Source organism: Pipistrellus kuhlii, unplaced genomic scaffold (assembly GCF_014108245.1).
Source record: "Pipistrellus kuhlii isolate mPipKuh1 unplaced genomic scaffold, mPipKuh1.p scaffold_m20_p_11, whole genome shotgun sequence".
Lineage (NCBI taxonomy): Eukaryota > Metazoa > Chordata > Mammalia > Chiroptera > Vespertilionidae > Pipistrellus > Pipistrellus kuhlii.
This window is the reverse complement of record NW_023425416.1, coordinates 19,455,490-19,472,654: the sequence shown is the minus strand read 5'-3', so window position 1 is coordinate 19,472,654 and position 17,165 is coordinate 19,455,490. Positions and strand designations below refer to the sequence as shown.

At 35.9% G+C, this 17,165-nt stretch overlaps 1 protein-coding gene across 24 annotated transcripts in view; it reads right to left on the bottom strand.

The window, feature by feature from the left end:
• Nucleotides 1-17,165, bottom strand: part of SETD5 (SET domain containing 5) — an 85,093-nt gene that overhangs the window by 14,495 nt on the left and 53,433 nt on the right. For all 24 annotated transcript variants that reach the window (XM_045579128.1, XM_045579127.1, XM_045579132.1 and 21 more), the window contains one exon: nt 12,819-12,948. In XM_045579128.1, the coding sequence (XP_045435084.1) occupies nt 12,819-12,948 (130 nt within the window). The remainder of the gene's footprint in view (nt 1-12,818; nt 12,949-17,165) is intronic.

Sequence of the window (17,165 nt, the reverse complement as noted above, 5' to 3'; positions counted from 1 at the left end):
TCAGGATTATATAAACAAACATCCACATATTTAAACACAACTTAAAATCACAACCCCAAGGTAATGTACTGCTAATATCCTGGTGTATTTATACTGCCATTTTGACTTCTTGTCTAAATCACACTAAATAACTTTCTACTTTTACTCGGAAATACATGGTAAAAAAAAAATTTCTATAACAATTAAAATTTTAATGGCTGTATGACATTCATATTGTCAAAATTTAACCCACTGAAGTATTTTTCAAAATTTTTGCTATTACTACAGCCAAAACTGGTTTGGCTCAGTAGATAGAGCATCGGCCTGCGGGCTGAAAAGTCCCAGGTTCAATTCCGGTCAAGGGCATGTACCTTGGTTGCAGGTACATCCCCAGTAGGGGTGTGCAAGAGCAGCTGATTGGTGATTCTCTTATCGATGTTTCTAACTCTTTATCCCTCTCTCTTCCTCTCTATAAAAAATCAATAAAATATATTAAAAATTTTTCTTGCTATTACAACTATGCCTCAATGAGCAATAATCTTGCTCTTACATATTTCTGCACTTGTTTACTAAAAAAAAAAAAATCATTTTATTGATTTCAGAGTTAAAGGGAGAGGGAGAGACAGAAGCATCACTGATGAGAACCATAGATAAGCTGCCTCTTGCATGCCCCCACTGGCAATTGAGTCTGCAACCTGGGCATGTGGTCTGACGGGGAATTGAATCATGATCCCTTGGTTCATAGGTGGAAGCTCAACCACAGAGCCATGCCAGCTGAGTGTGCACTTGTTTACTTTAGGACAAACATCTGGATATAGAATTATTAACTCAAAAGAGTATTTATATAGGCTCACTAGCTTTAGATTTATTCTGTAGTGAATAAATTTATGCTCAGTGATTGAGCATAGACCCTTGAACCGGGAGGTCACAGTTTGATTCCCGATCAGGCACATGCTTGGATTGCAGGCTTGATCCCCAGTGGGGGGTGTGCAGGAGGCAGCTGATCAACGATTCTCATCATTGATGTCTCTCTCTGTCTCCCCCCCCTTTCCCTTCCTACCTGAAACCAATAAAAAAAACCTTTATTGTTCAAAGTATTACATATGTGCTCCCTTTCCCCCTTTTTGACCTCTTCTTGCCCACCTCCATCCCCTCCCCAGCCTTCACAACCCTATTGTCTGTGTCCATGGGTTTGCATACATGGATACATGTTCTTTGGTTGATCTCTTCCCACCCACCCACCCCCACTTTCGCTCTGAGATTTCACAATCTGTTCCATGCTTCTCTGTCTCTGGCTCTATTTGATCATCAGTTTACTTGGCCATTAGATTCCATATGAGAGATCATGGGATACTTGTCTTTCTAACTGGCTTGCTTTGCTTAGCAGAATACTCTCCAGGTCCCTCCATGCTATCTCAAAGGGTAAGAGCTATTTCTTTTTTACTGCTGCATTGTATTTCATGGTGTAAATGTACCACAACTTTACCAACTTATCTACTGATGGATACTTGGGCTGTTTCCAGATCTTAGCTAATGTAAATTGCACTGCTATGAAATGGGGGGTGTGGGGGGGTGCGCATAGATTATTTCTGATTGGTGTTTTGGGTCTCTTAGGATATATTCCCAGAAGTGGGATCACTGGCTCAAATGGCAGTTCCATATATTTTTAAAAAAATATATTTTATTGATTTTTTACAGAGAGGAAGGGAGAGAACTAGAAACGTCGATGAGAGAAACATCGACCAGCTGCCTCTTGCACACCCCTCACCAAGGATGTGCCCGCAACCAATGTACATGCCCTTGACCGGAATTGAACCTGGGATCTTTCAGTCCGCAGACCAACGCTCTACCACTGAGCCAAACCGGTTTCGGCGGCAGTTCCATATTTAATACTGTTTCCACAATGGCTGCACTTACCATCAGCAGTGTCCTAGGGTTATTTTTTCTCCACATCCTCATCAACACTTGTTATATTTGATGGTAAACTTTCTCACAGGTATGAGGTGTTACCTCATTGTTGTTTTAATTTGCATCTCTCTGATGACCAGGGACTTTGAGTATTTTTTCATTTTGTTTCTTAGCCTTTAAGTCCACTTATGAAGAAATGTCTATTTAGGCCCTTTGCCCATTTTTTAATTGGACTGCTTGTCTTTTTTTTTGTTTGTTTTTTGTTGTTGTTTTCTTTTTGTTAAGTTGTATGAGTTCTTATATATTTGGATATTAACTCTTTATTTGATTTATTGCCAAAAATGTTCTCCCATATAATAGGCTTTTCTTTCATTTTGTTGGTTTGTTTTGCTGTGCAGAAGCTTATTTTGATGTAGTCCCATTTATTTTCTCCTTAGTTTCCTTTGCCCTAGGAACAGTGGTCGACAAACTCATTAGTCAACAGAGTGTCAAACCACAGCCCTAGGAGATGTATCTGTAAACATATGGTGACAAGAGATGTCTAAGATTTTGCTGCCTAAGGTTTCTTCTAAGATTTTTATGGTTTCTAGACTTATATTTGCTTCATTTTTTTGCATATATCTAATTTTCCCAACACCATTTACTGAAGAGACTGCCTTGACTCCATTGTATGTTCTTGCCTCCTTTGTCAAATATTATTAATTGGGAGGAATGGCTTGGGTGGATTTCTGTTCTGTTCCATTAATATATATGGTTGTTCTTGTGCCAGCACCAGGCTGTTTTGAATATAGTGGCTTGTAGTATAACTTGATATCTGGAATTGTGATCTTTCCAACTTTGTTCTTCTTTCTCAAGATTACTGCAGTAATTCAGGGTCTTTTCTTGGTTCCATATACAGTTTTGGAGTATTTGTTCTAGATCTGTGAAATATGCCATTGGTATTTTAATAGAAATTGCATTGAAGATATAGATTGCTTTGGGTAGTATGGACATTTTGATGATGTTCATTCTACCAATCCATGAGCATGCTATACTCTTCTACTTGTTTATATCTTCCTCTATCTCTTTTTTCAAAGTCCTGTAGTTTTGTGAGTACAAGTCTTTTACCTCCTTAGTTAAATTTATTCCTAAGTATGTTATTTTTGTTGCAATGGTAAATGAGATTGTTTGTTTAGTTTCTTTCTCAGAATTCATTATTGGTGTATACAAAGACCATTGATTTGTGGGTGTTGGTTTTGTATCCTGCTACATTGCTAAATTCATTTATTAAATCTAGAGATTTTTGGTAATCTTTAGGATATTATTTTTTAAAATATATTTTTACTGATTTCAGAGAGGAAGAGAGAGGGAAAGATAGAAATATCAATAATGACAGAGAATCATTGACTTAGTGGTAGTCCGCAGACCGACTACCACTAAGCCTCCTGCACACCCCTATTGGGGATCGAGCCCACAACCTGGGCATGTGCCCTGATGGGGAATAGAATCATGATGTTCTGGTTCATAAATCAATGTGCAACCACTGAGCCACACCAGTTGAGCTTTAGGATTTTCTATGTACAATATCATGACATATCATCTGCAAATAATGAGTTTTATTTTCTCCTTTCCAATTTGGATGCCTTTTATGCTTTCTTCTTGTCTGACAGCTATGGCTAGGACTTTCAGTACTGTTGAATAAGTATGGTGAAAGCAGACATCCCTGTCCTGTTCCTGTTCTTAGAGGAAATGGTTTTAATTTTTGCCCATTAAGTATGATGTAGGCTGTAGGTTTGCCATATATGGAATTTTCTGAGTTTTTATAAAAAATAGGTGTTAAATTTTGTTGAATGCTTTTTCTGCATCCATTGATAAGATCATGTGATTTTTGTCTTTCAATTTGTTTATATATCATGTTTATTGATTTGCAAATATTGTTCCAGCCTTGCATCCCTGGAATAAATCCCACTTAGTAATAGTGTATCTTTTTAATATTCTGCTGGTTCCGATTTGCTAATATTTTGTTGAGGATTTTAGCATCTATGTTCATCAGAGATACTGGCCTGTAATTCTCTTTCTTTGTACTTATTCTCTAAAGGTTTGGTAAACTCCCCTGTGAAGCCATCCATATCAGGGCTTTGTTTGCTGGGAGTTTTTTCTTTTTTCTTTCCTTTTTTTCTTTTTATTACTGCCTCTATTCAGTTTTTATTGGCCTATTCAGGTTTTCTAATTCGTTTTGGAAGTTTTTTTTTTAAAGGAATTTGTCCATTGCCCAGGTTGTTGGCATATTGTTCATGGTATTTTCTTTCACCCCTGAGTCATACTGGCAGTGCTCTCACTTTTTTTTTTATAGTATGTTTTTATTGATTTAAAAAAATATATTTTTATTGATTTTGAACAGAGAAAAAGGGAGAGAGATAGAGAGCTAGAAACGTCGATGAGAGAGAAACATTGACCAGCTGCCTCTTGCACACCCCCTACTGGGGATGTGCCCGCAACCAATGTACATGCCCTTGACCGGAATCGAACCTGGGACCTTTCAGTCCGCAGACCGACTACCACTAAGCCAAACTGGCTTCGGCTGTTTTTACTGATTTTTTTAGAAAGGATAAGAGTTAGATACCGGCTGTTTTTACTGATTTTTTTAGAAAGGATAAGAGTTAGATACATCGATGAAAGAGAAACATTAATGGCTGCCTCCTGCACACCCCCTATTGGGGATGTGCCTGCAACCAAAGTACAATACATGCCCTTGACCGGTATAGAACCTGGCAACCTTCAGTCTACAGGCCAACGCTCTATCCACTGAGCCAAACTGGTTATGGCTCTCTTTGTTTCTTGATGATTCTGGCTAGCAGTTCATTAATTTTGTTTATCTTTTCAAAGAATCAGTTCTTGGTTTTACTGACTTTTTAATATTTCTTTTACCTCTATGTCATTCATTTCTGCTCTAATCTTTCTTTCTCTGGGCTTTTCTTATTGTTCTCTAATTCTTTATGTTGTAGTGTTAAATAGTTTATTATTAAATTTTCTTGTTTTTTGAGGTAGGCCTGTGGTGCTATGAACTTCCCTCTCAGGACCATGTTTGCTATATCCCATAGATTTTGGGTTGTATTTTAATTTTTATTTATTTCCAGCAATTTAAAAAAATATATACTTTTATTGATTTCAGAGAGAGAATCATTGATTGGTTGCCTCCTGCACACCCCTTATTGGGGATTGAACCTGCAACCCGGGCAGGAGCCCTTGACTTGAATTGAACCTGGACTTTTTAGTCTGCAGGCTAACACTTATACTTTTCCACTCAAAGCAGCTAGGGCTACAGCAAGTTTTTTTTTTTTTTAATGTCTTTCTTAATCTCACTGGTAACCCATTCATTGTTTAATAACATGCTACTTAGCCTCCTTGTGTTTGAATGTTTAGTATTTTTACTGTAGTTGATTTCTAATTTCATTGCGTTGTGATCTGAGAAAATGCTTGATATGATTTCAATCATCTTGAACTTGTAGACTTGTTTTCTGTACTAATATGTGGTCTATCTTTGACAATGAACCACGTGTACTTGAGAAGAATGTATATTTTACAGCTTTGGGGTAAAATGTCCCATAAATATCAATTAAACCCATCTGATCCAGTGTATCATTTAGAATCTCTGTTTTCTTGTTTTGTTTTTTTTTGTTTGTTTAAATATATTTTATTGATTTTTTACAGAGAGAAAGGGAGAGAGATAGAGAGCTTGAAACGTCGATGAGAGAGAAACATTGACCAGCTGCCTCTTGGACATCCCTCACCGGGGATGTGCCCGCAACCAAGGTACATGCCCTTGACCAGAATCGAACCCGGGACCCTTCAGTCCGCAGTCCGACGCTCTACCACTGAACCAAACCGGTTTTGGCTGTTTTCTTGTTTTGTTTTTGTTTTTTTTATCTGGAAGATTATCCAGTAAAGTTAGTGAGATGTTCAAGTCCCCTAGTATGACTGTATTGCTGTTATCTCACCCTTAAAGTCCTCTAGATTTAAATATATATATTTTATTGATTTTTTACAGAGAGGAAGGGAGAGGAATAGAGGGTTAGAAACATTGATGAGCCGAAACTAGTTTGGCTCAGTGGATAGTGCGTCAGCCTGCGAACTGAAGGGTCCTGGGTTCGATTCTGGTCAAGGGCATGTACCTTGGTTGTGGGCACATCCCCAGTAGGGGGTATGCAAGAGGCAGCTGATCGATGTTTCTCTCTCATCGATGTTTCTAACTCTCTATCCCTCTTTCTAAAAAAATCAATAAAATATATTTTAAAAAAAGGGAAAAAAAAGAAACATCGATGAGAGATCATCATGAGAGAAACATCAATCAGCCCCTACTGGGGATGTGCCCGCTATCAAGGTACATGCCCTTGATCTTTCAGTCCACTCTGTCAACTGAGCCAAATCGGTTAGGGCGAGTCCTCTAGTTAAAAAAAAACAAAAAACAAAAAACATTGGGTGCATCTATGGTTACCAGGGTTATATTCTCATGTTGGATAGATACCTTTATTATTATGTAGTGACCTTTATTATCTCTTCTGATGGCCTTCATTTTAAGTCTATTTTGTCAGAGAGGAACATTGCTACCCCAGCTTTTTTCTCTCTCTCATTTCTATTGGCATGGAAAATTTTCTTCCAGCCCTTTACTCTCATCCTGTATGTGTGTTCTGTTCTGAGGTGGGTCTTTTGTAGACAGCATATAATTGGGTCATGTTTTTCTATCCATGCAGTTCTCCTTTGTCTTTTGATTGGACCATTGACTCAAACAGAATATAATGTAGTGATTATCTTTTACATGCCAAATGGCTAGCACATTCTTTCAATATCTTTAAGTATTATAATGTCTCCACTGATTTGAAATATGACACTTAAATTAGAATGTTACATTCTGAGTGTTATTCTATATATATGTCCAAATGCTATCAATATTGACATAACATTTTAAGCAAAATTGGGCAATACCAGCCGGGACCGGTTTGGCTCAGTGGATAGAGCATCGGCCTGCGGACTGAAGGGTCCCGGGTTCGATTCCAGGCAAGGGCATGTACCTTGGTTGCGGGCACATCCCCAGTAGGGGGTGTGCAAGAGGCAGCTTCTCAATGATTCTCATCGATGTTTCTAGCTCTCTATCCTTCTCTCTTCCTCTCTGTGAAAAATCAATAAAATATATATATTAAAAAAAAAATTGGGCAATACTAGCAATTGTATTCCAACTTTCCAAAATCTTTTGACTATTTTAGCATACTTAATAGTTCATGTCAATGAACTGTAGAAATCATTCACTATGTTGATTTAAAAAAAGTCAGAATTTTAAGTTTGCATTAAATTCATGAGTAATTTGAGGATTCTTAGCACCATGGCATGATCTTTCACCTACTCATGCCTTCATCCATTCTTCTCTTCAAATAGATTCATCACATTTAAAAAAAAATGTATTTTTACTGATTTTAGAGAGAAAGGGAGAGGAAGAGAAAGATAGAAACATCAATGATGAGAGAGAATCATTGATCTGCTGCCTCCCACATGTCCCACCCCGGTGATCAAGCCTACAACCCGAGCATGTGTCCTGACCAGGAATCAAACCAGTGACCTCCTCATTCATAGGTTGATGCTCAACCACTGAGCAATGCTGGCTGGGCTAGATTGGTGACATATATAATATATATGAATGATGTCATTTTATTTTACTTTTTAAAACATATTTTTTAATTTATTTTTTACAGAGAGGAAGGGAGAGGGATAGCGAGCTAGAAATATTGACCAGTTGCCTCCTGCACACCCCTTTCTGGGGATGTGCCTGCAACCAAGGTACATGCCCTTGATTGGAATTGAACCTGGGACCTTTCAGTCCGCAGGCTGAAGCTCTATCCACTGAGCCAAACCGGTTTCGGCTAGATTGGTTATAGTTTTAATTAGGGTTACTCTTTAGGGTTCTCTATTTTTTGTACTATGAATTATATGTACTTTTCTATGTTATCTAAATGTTATTGCTAACATATAAGAAAATGCTATACATATTTTTGTACGAAGCTACCCTATTGATCTCAACCAGTTTTTGTTGTTTTTCACGATAAAGCGTAACTATCAACTGCTACCCCCCCTCCATATGGTCTGCTAATAAATTAATTATATGAATAAATTTTCAAATACTGAATCATATATTTCTAGGAGAAATTTTATTTAATCATAATGTACTATTCATTTAATATTTTTATAGATTCGATATTCAAACCACTGAAATCTAATTCAGCCCAGCTGGAGTGGCTTAGTTGTATGAGCACTGTCCTATGCACCAAAAGGTTGCTGGTTTGATTTCCTTGACAGGGCACATGCCTGGTTTGCAGGTTCAATCCCTAGTTGTAGCATATATGGAAGGTAACAGATCAATATTTCTCTCCCACTAAGCATGTCCTCAGGTGAACTCGGTTCAGAATAAAAAAGAAAAAAAATCAAATTCAAAAGCAATACTATGGCGCTGGCCAGTTAGCTCATTGGTTAGATTATCATCCTGATATGCCAATGTTGCTTGTAAGTTTGATCCCCAGTTAGGGCATGTACAAGAAATAACCATGAATGCATAAATAAGTGAACAACAAATCTCTCTGGGGGGGGGGGGGGAGGAGTATTTCTATGTCTTTTTATTTTGGGGGAGGGGAAGGTTAAGTTAACTTGATAAAATGAATAAAGTATAAAAATTTTGATGACACTACATAGTATTCCATCAAAAAAGTATGCGCACACAGCAGATAAACCAAATTTTAGCTTTCCTTTATTGACTGAAATCCAGGTTGTTTTTATACTATGCATTTTAAAATTATTATTTTTTATCCTCACCTAAGGATATTTTTTCACTGATTTTTAGAGAGGGAAAGACAGACATATCGATGTGAGAGAAACACATTGATTGGTTGCCTCTTCCATGAGCCACAACTAGACCCCGGGTTGGGGAGGAGCCTGCAACCAAGGTACACACCCTTGACTGGAATCAAACAAACCCAGAACCCTTGGGTCCACAGGCCGATCTATCCATTGTGCCAAATCAGGTAGGGACAGTTTTGCAAATTGTTAATAATCCAATGACTAATGCTTTCTACAAAAATTTTGGTCCACACCTATTTCTATAGAACACATAAAGAACTACTACTAGTTTAAGGAGACTAAATTAAAAAAAAAATAAAAATATATATATATATATATATATATATATATATATATATATATATATATATATATTATTTATTTATTTATTTTTTTTTCCTAGAAAGAAAGGAAAAGAGAGAGAGATAAAAACATAATGATGAAAGAGAGAATCATTGATCAACTGCCTCCTGCATGCTCCCTACTGGGGATAGAGCCTGCAACCTTGACTGGAATCAAACCCAGGACTTTTCAGTCCACAGGCTGATGCTCTATTCACTGAGCCAAATTGGCTAGGGCTACACACACACACACACACACACACACACACACACACACACATATATATATATGTAAAATTTAAATATGTCTTTATTGATTCTTAGAGAAGAAAAGAGAGTGATAGAGACATTGAAACATCAATAAGAGAGGAACATCAGTGATTGGCTGTTCACTGCACATCCCCTACTGGGGGATCAACTCCAAAACTTGGGCATATGCCCTGACAAGAAATCAAATCGTGACTTCTTGGTTCCTGGGTCAGTTGACACTTAACCAGTGACCCATACCTGCTAGGTAGGAGTATGAATATTTTTAATGCCTATAATAAATCTTACCAAATTACTAGTAGGGCTAATACTGTCATTTTTATGGAAAATTCTTCCTCCCAATATATTTGTCCCTTGTTAATTCAAAGACAATATAGAAACAGAAGCATTATTTTAAAGAAAAATTTGAATGTGCCTGAATTTCATTGGCAAGAATCTAATTCTTTTCAATTCCTCCAAATTCCACAATAATTTACATCTTTCATTTATATAAAGCCTGTTTCCGACTATTCTGTTCCATCTAAAATAGTAAAAGGGTAATATGCTTCTCAGACCAAAAGTTCTTCTGGATGAAGCTGAAACCAGAGTGAAGCAGCAAGGTCCTGGGTGCCTGTTGGCAGTGGCCAGAGGGAAGCAGCCCAGTCTTGGGTGTGGGAGGGAAGCCAGTACAGGCATCTGGGGGAAGGCAGGCTTACTCTTCCATGAATTTTTGTGCATCAGGCCTCTAGTATTTATTTATGAATCCATTCTAGGACCAGTACTGTACTAATTTAATTCCTAGTGTCCAGCTTCATATTAGAAGCTAGTTTCACACTTCTAGGAAAGTATATCTCATTATTCTTTTTCAATTATTTTTTCTTGGCTGTTTTTATGCTCATTTTTTTTTTTTTAGATAAATCTCAATATAACTTAATCAAATTCCAATACACACTAGTGTGATAGTAACTCTATAGTTATAACTGTATAAGAAATCAACAACAACAAAAAAAAACCCCACATCCTCAGGTGAGAATTAACTAACAACAGCAACAAAAATTTCAGGAATGGTTTGCTCCACATGCTCCACTAATGTTATTCCTAAGAAGTTTCTTAGTTTTGTTAAATTTGAGAATAAAGACTTTCCATTAATTTCCTTAGTGCATAAATGCTATTAATTTTTATATATTGTCTATCCAGCAATTTTATTAAACAAGAGTTAGATAATTCTAAGTTTTCCAATAGATTATTAGGCTCTCCTAGGTATATATCCCTATCATTTATAAATAATGAACATTAAACTTGCCCCAAAGCTAAGTAATAATAACTTTCATTTCTATATGACTTTAGTTTTTAGAAACTTAGAATTGTTAATTTATTATAGTATCTAATTTCTGTAAATGTTTCATAAGAATGAGTATTTTGTACAGAATAATGACAGTAATTATGGGTCTGATAGTGTACTAAGAAATTCATACATATTATTGAATTTAATATATTAGTTCTTTGAAGTAGACATTACTACTCCATTTTACAGATGAGGTTAAGAGATGAGAAACTTGCCAGTTATCATATAGTCAGTAAAGGGTAGAGCTGGTCTCAAATTCAGGTCTTTTAGGAATCTTTCTCCTATCCAAACTATCTCCTTTTCTTCATTAATATCTCCTTGTTATTTGTGGGAAACAAACAAACAACCCTGAAACTAACAAATAAAAATAATTCCTTGGGATTTATATTAACTTGTAGCAATATACCAAGTCACCCATTTGACTAGCTTGGTTATAACTGAATATTTTCCTTTTGTTTATATTGCTCCTTATTAAGGCAAGGTGTATCATTTGTATGTTCCTCACTGCTAGAGGCAGGAGTAGAGGTTCAATAAAGGTTGGTGACTAGTTGTCCTAATTCCATTCCAAATAAGGCATACAGTCCGGTTTGGCTCAGTGGATAGTGTCGGCCTGCGAACTGAGGGGACCCAGGTTCGATTCTGGTCAAGGGCACATGCCTGGGCTATGGGCTCAATCCCCAGTGCGGGAGGCGTGCAGGAGGCAGCCGATCAATGATTCTCTCTCATCATTGATGTTTCTATCTCTTTCTCCCTTAATCTCTTCCTCTCTTAAATCAATAAAAAAAAAGAAAAAAAAAAGGGGGGGGGCATATAGTAACCAAGGCACTTTTCCTGTCTTTTTCAATCAGGACCCGATGCTACACAACCTCACTTTCCCAACCTCAAATGTGTACACACTTAACACACACATCACACAAATAAAAATGTGCATTAGGCAGATTTCATATGTATACCAGACAGAAGATTTCAGTTAAGTTATATACTCACTGTACTATAAAAGCTACCATAAATTGATATATAGAAATCAGGTACCAGCATTTTTTTACATTAATTTGGTTTGAGTAAATCTCCATAGTACATGTTAAGTAAAATATTTTAAATACGTGGTATTATTTGTCTTCTACACGTTCCACACTAGGATTTTATTACCCTGGGGTTATGAATGTAATAACTTATTAGATATGATACAATCTACAGATAGAAAAATAAGTTAATAATTTGAAAATATATTTTTAGCAGCAATTTCCCCCCCAAATACAAATACATTTTAACATAAAGCAGATATTAGCAGACAAGTGTATTTACTTAATACAACTTTGTATTTACTCAGCAGGTCAATGAAAAGAAACAATGAAGTAATTTTTATGAAAATCTGAAATATCATGTTCGTTGCAGGCTTAGATGACTGTTAGCATGTAATTTATGTTGTTTTATTTTAATTGCATACATTCCACCAAAACTGAGATATAGAGATAAACTTATGGAAAACACAGAAAACTTTTCAACCAAGCTGATATTGGCAGGAGAAACTTTAGTAAAAAAGACTGTCCCAAAATAAGCTGGTGTCTTAAGTTCATGCACCAGTACTTTCAACTGCAATTCAATTATACTCCCTGCAAGAGTCACTGTAGTTTAAAAACGAGGACTTTAAATCAGATTCAAGGTTGTCTTCTAAAAATTTTGATGCTAACAGGGAAAGCCTTTTTTAAAATAAACAATTCCTAATAATTTGTTTACTTCATTCATCCACTTACCCTTCACCAAACCACTCCTACCTCAATTACCTACAATTGTGATTCACTCCTGAATAGTGCCCCACATCTTTCTTACTTCCCCTTTTATAAATATGAATAAAGATTTCCTAAACTTAACTGCTTTAAATATATCTAATTTTTTCTTTATTGATAAATATATCTAACTTCTTAATAACTATTTCTGCTGTTATCTATACACTGTCTAGTTCCTACTTTGTCATCCTAGAAAAAATGATCCCTGACTTGAGATCTCTCTCTTCCTCAAAAAGACAGAGGTAAAGTAACTATTTAAAGAACAATGCTATTTATTTTTTTGTATCAGACTTTTTCAGTATTCATACTGTAATAATCATTGCTTATATATTCAGAAAGGTTAGAGATACATACCTGCATTGTCTTTGCAGATACTAGAAGAGTTACTATTCTCATTACTTTGGTATAGGTGCTGAGTTCTACTCTCTTGGGGTACAGATGATGTCTGAGTCATCCCTTCTTCCAAGGCTTGCTTTATCCAACGCTATAATGGGAAAAGAACCAGGAAATTATCAATAACAATTTAAAACTATTAGTATATTTAGTTCAAATGCATTAACCAGGTCATTACATATCAACTGGTGAGAGATGCAATCCAACACACTCATTCAGTTCCATAGTCAAGTATATTTTTTTCTCTTGTTTCAGCATATTGGAATATTAACCATCAATTCCTTTTACTGGGCAAAACTGAGAAAACCTAGATTACACATAGTGAGATCTCATTAAAAAACCGAAACCAATAAAAAATGATTACTCAACTTTTCATACTGCTTAGAATGGGGGAAATGGAAAGAGATAGGAAGAAACCTTAGCATTTATTTTAGAGAGTGATCATATAGGATGAAAGTACAATAGCACATAAAATAAGTGCCAAGAAGGAAGATAAAAGAACAAACAGTTCTTTACTACAGATACCAAAATACTTCTAAAAGGCCTACTCTCAGATGGAATATCCTGTTAATTTTTCTCTCTATCAAGTAGTTGGTTAAATTATGCATACATAATGCAAATAGCCAGATTAAATGATCTGCAGAAGTAAAAAAGGGGAAAAGCAACTTTATTTTTGTGTGTGTGAATACTAGAATCTAAATGATGAAAAATAAATTAAGGTCAGGAAGTAAGCCTACAAAGATTAGGATAGTAAGACTACGCATCCTGAGGAAGAGAGAAAATTTCTTACTTGTAATTGTGTTCTCTTAAGATACACAGTTGTAGGTTGCTCACCACTCTGTGGCTCTCCTGCCCTGACATAAGACAGATTGAATTTTGATAAACATCAATTTCTGAGTAGGATCCTCCCCCAAATAGGAAGATCAAAGGTGTTTATAATTTCACACCTTTAGAGAACAAGTATTACAGGTAAGTAAATATTCTCATCACTAAAGAGAGCAATTTTAATAGATTTACCTGATTAGAAACATAAGAAACAATTATTTTCTAGGGAATAATGTGAGGAAAATTTCACCAAGAAAATTTTTATATCTTGTAAATGGCATTGTGGACTGCCAAATGAAAGCAAAAATAAAGTAGTAAACATGAGGGGAAAAGAGTGAATAAGAATATAAAAGATCTCAACAATCACATCAGCATTGTAGAATACGACCAGGTCTCTGAAAAGCCCAAATAAGACCAAGAATGAACTCTCTTATACACAAAATATTGATATAAAGATGAACTATTAGAACCACAACTCCTTATGGACTTAGAAAAGACCTTAGAAGTCCCTTGTCCAAAGCACGTAGGGTACAGATGAAGAAAATTAGGATCAGGAGGAAATGATTGTAAAATCTTCATTTATAGATACCTTTAGTACAAGTTTTTCTTTTCCAAGCAGATGACAGGACTTAATTGGGGTTACTGTGCTTTCCTCCAAGAGAAAAGTAGATGCACCCATAAAAGAAATTACATTCTGGATTTGATAACAAAAAAAAAAAAAAAAAAAAAAAAAAAGGAAAAATAAAAGAAGGATGGGGCATTCTAAGGAATAAGATGCTGCTATGGTTGGATATAAGATCAAACACAGCAAATATGATCTAACCTACTGTGTTTCCCCGAAAAAAAGACATCCTCCGAAAATAAGACCTAGTGCATGGAAAGATAAGACATCCCCTGAAAATAAGACCTAGCACAACTTTGGAAGAAAAATTAATATAAGAGACTGTCTTATTTTCGGGGAAACAGGGTATTTATTCTGGCCCTATTTTATGTCTACACAGTTATTTTATGGCTCATAAAAAAGAAACATGAACATCTGTATCTAACCAGTTCAAATCACCCCTCTAGATAATAAATTAATATTAGATAGTCCATCTCTGGTTAAGGTCAAAAGAACATATCTTCCTTCTCTGTAACTGTATTCCTATACTTTTTAGGAAGCTCAGAGATGAGAGGGAGAAGTATTTTAAAAAATAAAGAGCAAGAAAGTAACCGGTTTCAGTTCAAAGATCTGTGTTGAAACTTGGCCATCCCTTTTACTAGCTGCCTAATTCTGGGTAAGTTACTGAACTCTTCTAAGACAAAGCCTCTGATCTGTAAATTGAGGCCAATAATTCCAACTTCACAGGGCTTTCAGGTAGGCTAAGTGAGATATTGTATGTGAAGAAAGTTTGTAGCAGAGTACTAAATACAAGTGTTCAGTGAGGACTTGTTCAGCTGAATTTCAATGCTATATATGGAGATGGAGATTAATAACCTTCCAGTGTATTACCCATGCAAAGCAGTGTTTTCATTTTCAGTCAGGATGGTTTTCTAAGAAATCCAGGAGACCAAATGCCATACATATATTATGCTTTCAAGGTAAGTTTAGAGAAGATTTAGATAACAAGGAAGGACACTACTTGAAAGACTTCTTTGCCACTTATAAATGCTTCTATTCTAAAATAAGAAGTGAAGCAAGTTCCAACAAAAGACATACATACCATAATATGCTTTTAAAGAACTATGATTCAATTTACTTTAGAACATCCTGGAAGATCATAAAATATTCTGTCAAATACTCTAAAAATATGGGTGCAAATATACATATACAACTTTACACTGCTTTTTACTTAAGGGGCCTGTACCTCCTTTAATTAGATATGAAACAGTAGGCCTATTAATAATATATTACACTGTTCCAACTAATTCCATGGAGGATGGTTTTCTCATCTACCTGTTTAACCTACATTCTTCTCTAAGGGATCTTCAGAAATTTATTACAATCTTATTTAATCACAGAAATCTTAGGTTCTGCACTAGATGAATACTTTTTAAGCAATCTATTGTACAAATGACTCATCTTCATCCCCACCCAGGATAAAGCTGAGTGCGACTGCTAGATAAAAGCTCCAATTTTATTAGTTCTGCCTCATAAAAAGCTACATTTTAGTTTATAATATTAATATATAATTTTGGTATGTCAACAGCAAATCTTAAAGCTGTGATTTGAACTTAGTTCAATCTAAACTTAAATAAGAACCAATTTAAGTAAGGTAATTTTACTATGATAATTCAGAGTATATAGCCTGAATTCCTAAAGACTGACTGGAATGACACATATGGATGACAAGTGCCTGAGCAGAGCCTGTATAAAACAAGACTAAGGATAGACAGACACATTTGGAGAATATAACATGAACACGAGTTAAATAGGATTTCTATCTATTGCCAGTAGAGATAAAAAGATGGAGGCAGATTCAAGCCCAGAACCATAACCTGGGAAAAAGAGCTCTAAGAAGAAGATTTTCTATCAAAATTTAAGTTTTATATCTATATGTTTTTGGTTTTCAGAGGACTCTGCTAGTTGGAAGAGCAAGATGGGAATAGAAAGACCATAACCCAGCATCAGAATAATAAAGGCATCATTTCAAGAAGCTATACTATTTACAATTCAGACTTTACTATTAATCTGTACTAAATAACTGTCTAACCTTCATAAAGGACCAAAATAGGAGATTCTACAATCTGGCTTGATAAGATGCTTCAACAGTTAACATCCTTAGAAGTCTAGTAATCTGTTATTGCATTATCTACAAATACTTTTTGCAAAGAGCTCATGGTCAAATTGCACTTTAGTTCTACTTGGGAATTTCCCCCAAATAAACCAGTAAGTGACTCAAATAGTTATTAGGTAAGATGTATGATCAGGAAAAGACTTTCTTCAGTGTATACTGCTCATTCAGTGGTAGGGCCTTTCCTTTGTGCACAGATCCCTGCTGCCCTCCTCCCCTCCATATCCCACACCACTCTGGCTCTTCTTTCATAACCCCCCTCCCCCCAAGAAATAAATTTCTGCTCTTTGGGGAAAGAGAAAAGCTTTAAGTTTGGAGGAGTCAGGGAAGACCTGCCTGGAGTTGGAGACTTCATCACATCAAATAATCTACATGCAGCATCCTCATGTACGTGATGCCAGTGGAGGAGGGCAATGGCAGACACTGAGGAAGGCAGCCTGAATCCAGATCTGAGGATAAGAGAAAAGGGTGTTCCAGGGAACAGACTACCTCAAAGGAAGGCCAAATGAAAGGGTGTCCTATACTTCTAGAAACACAAAAACGACATTATAGTCTGAGGCAATGATCTATTCCTGAGAGACACCTTTGGAAAATATTCAGGGCTTCTGGGAATTAAGAAAGAACATTCCAAAAACAACTCAAATGCTATTGCCACTAGATCCAAAAATAGTATGTAACTAGAGAGAGGAGAGATAGGAAGAGAAAGAGA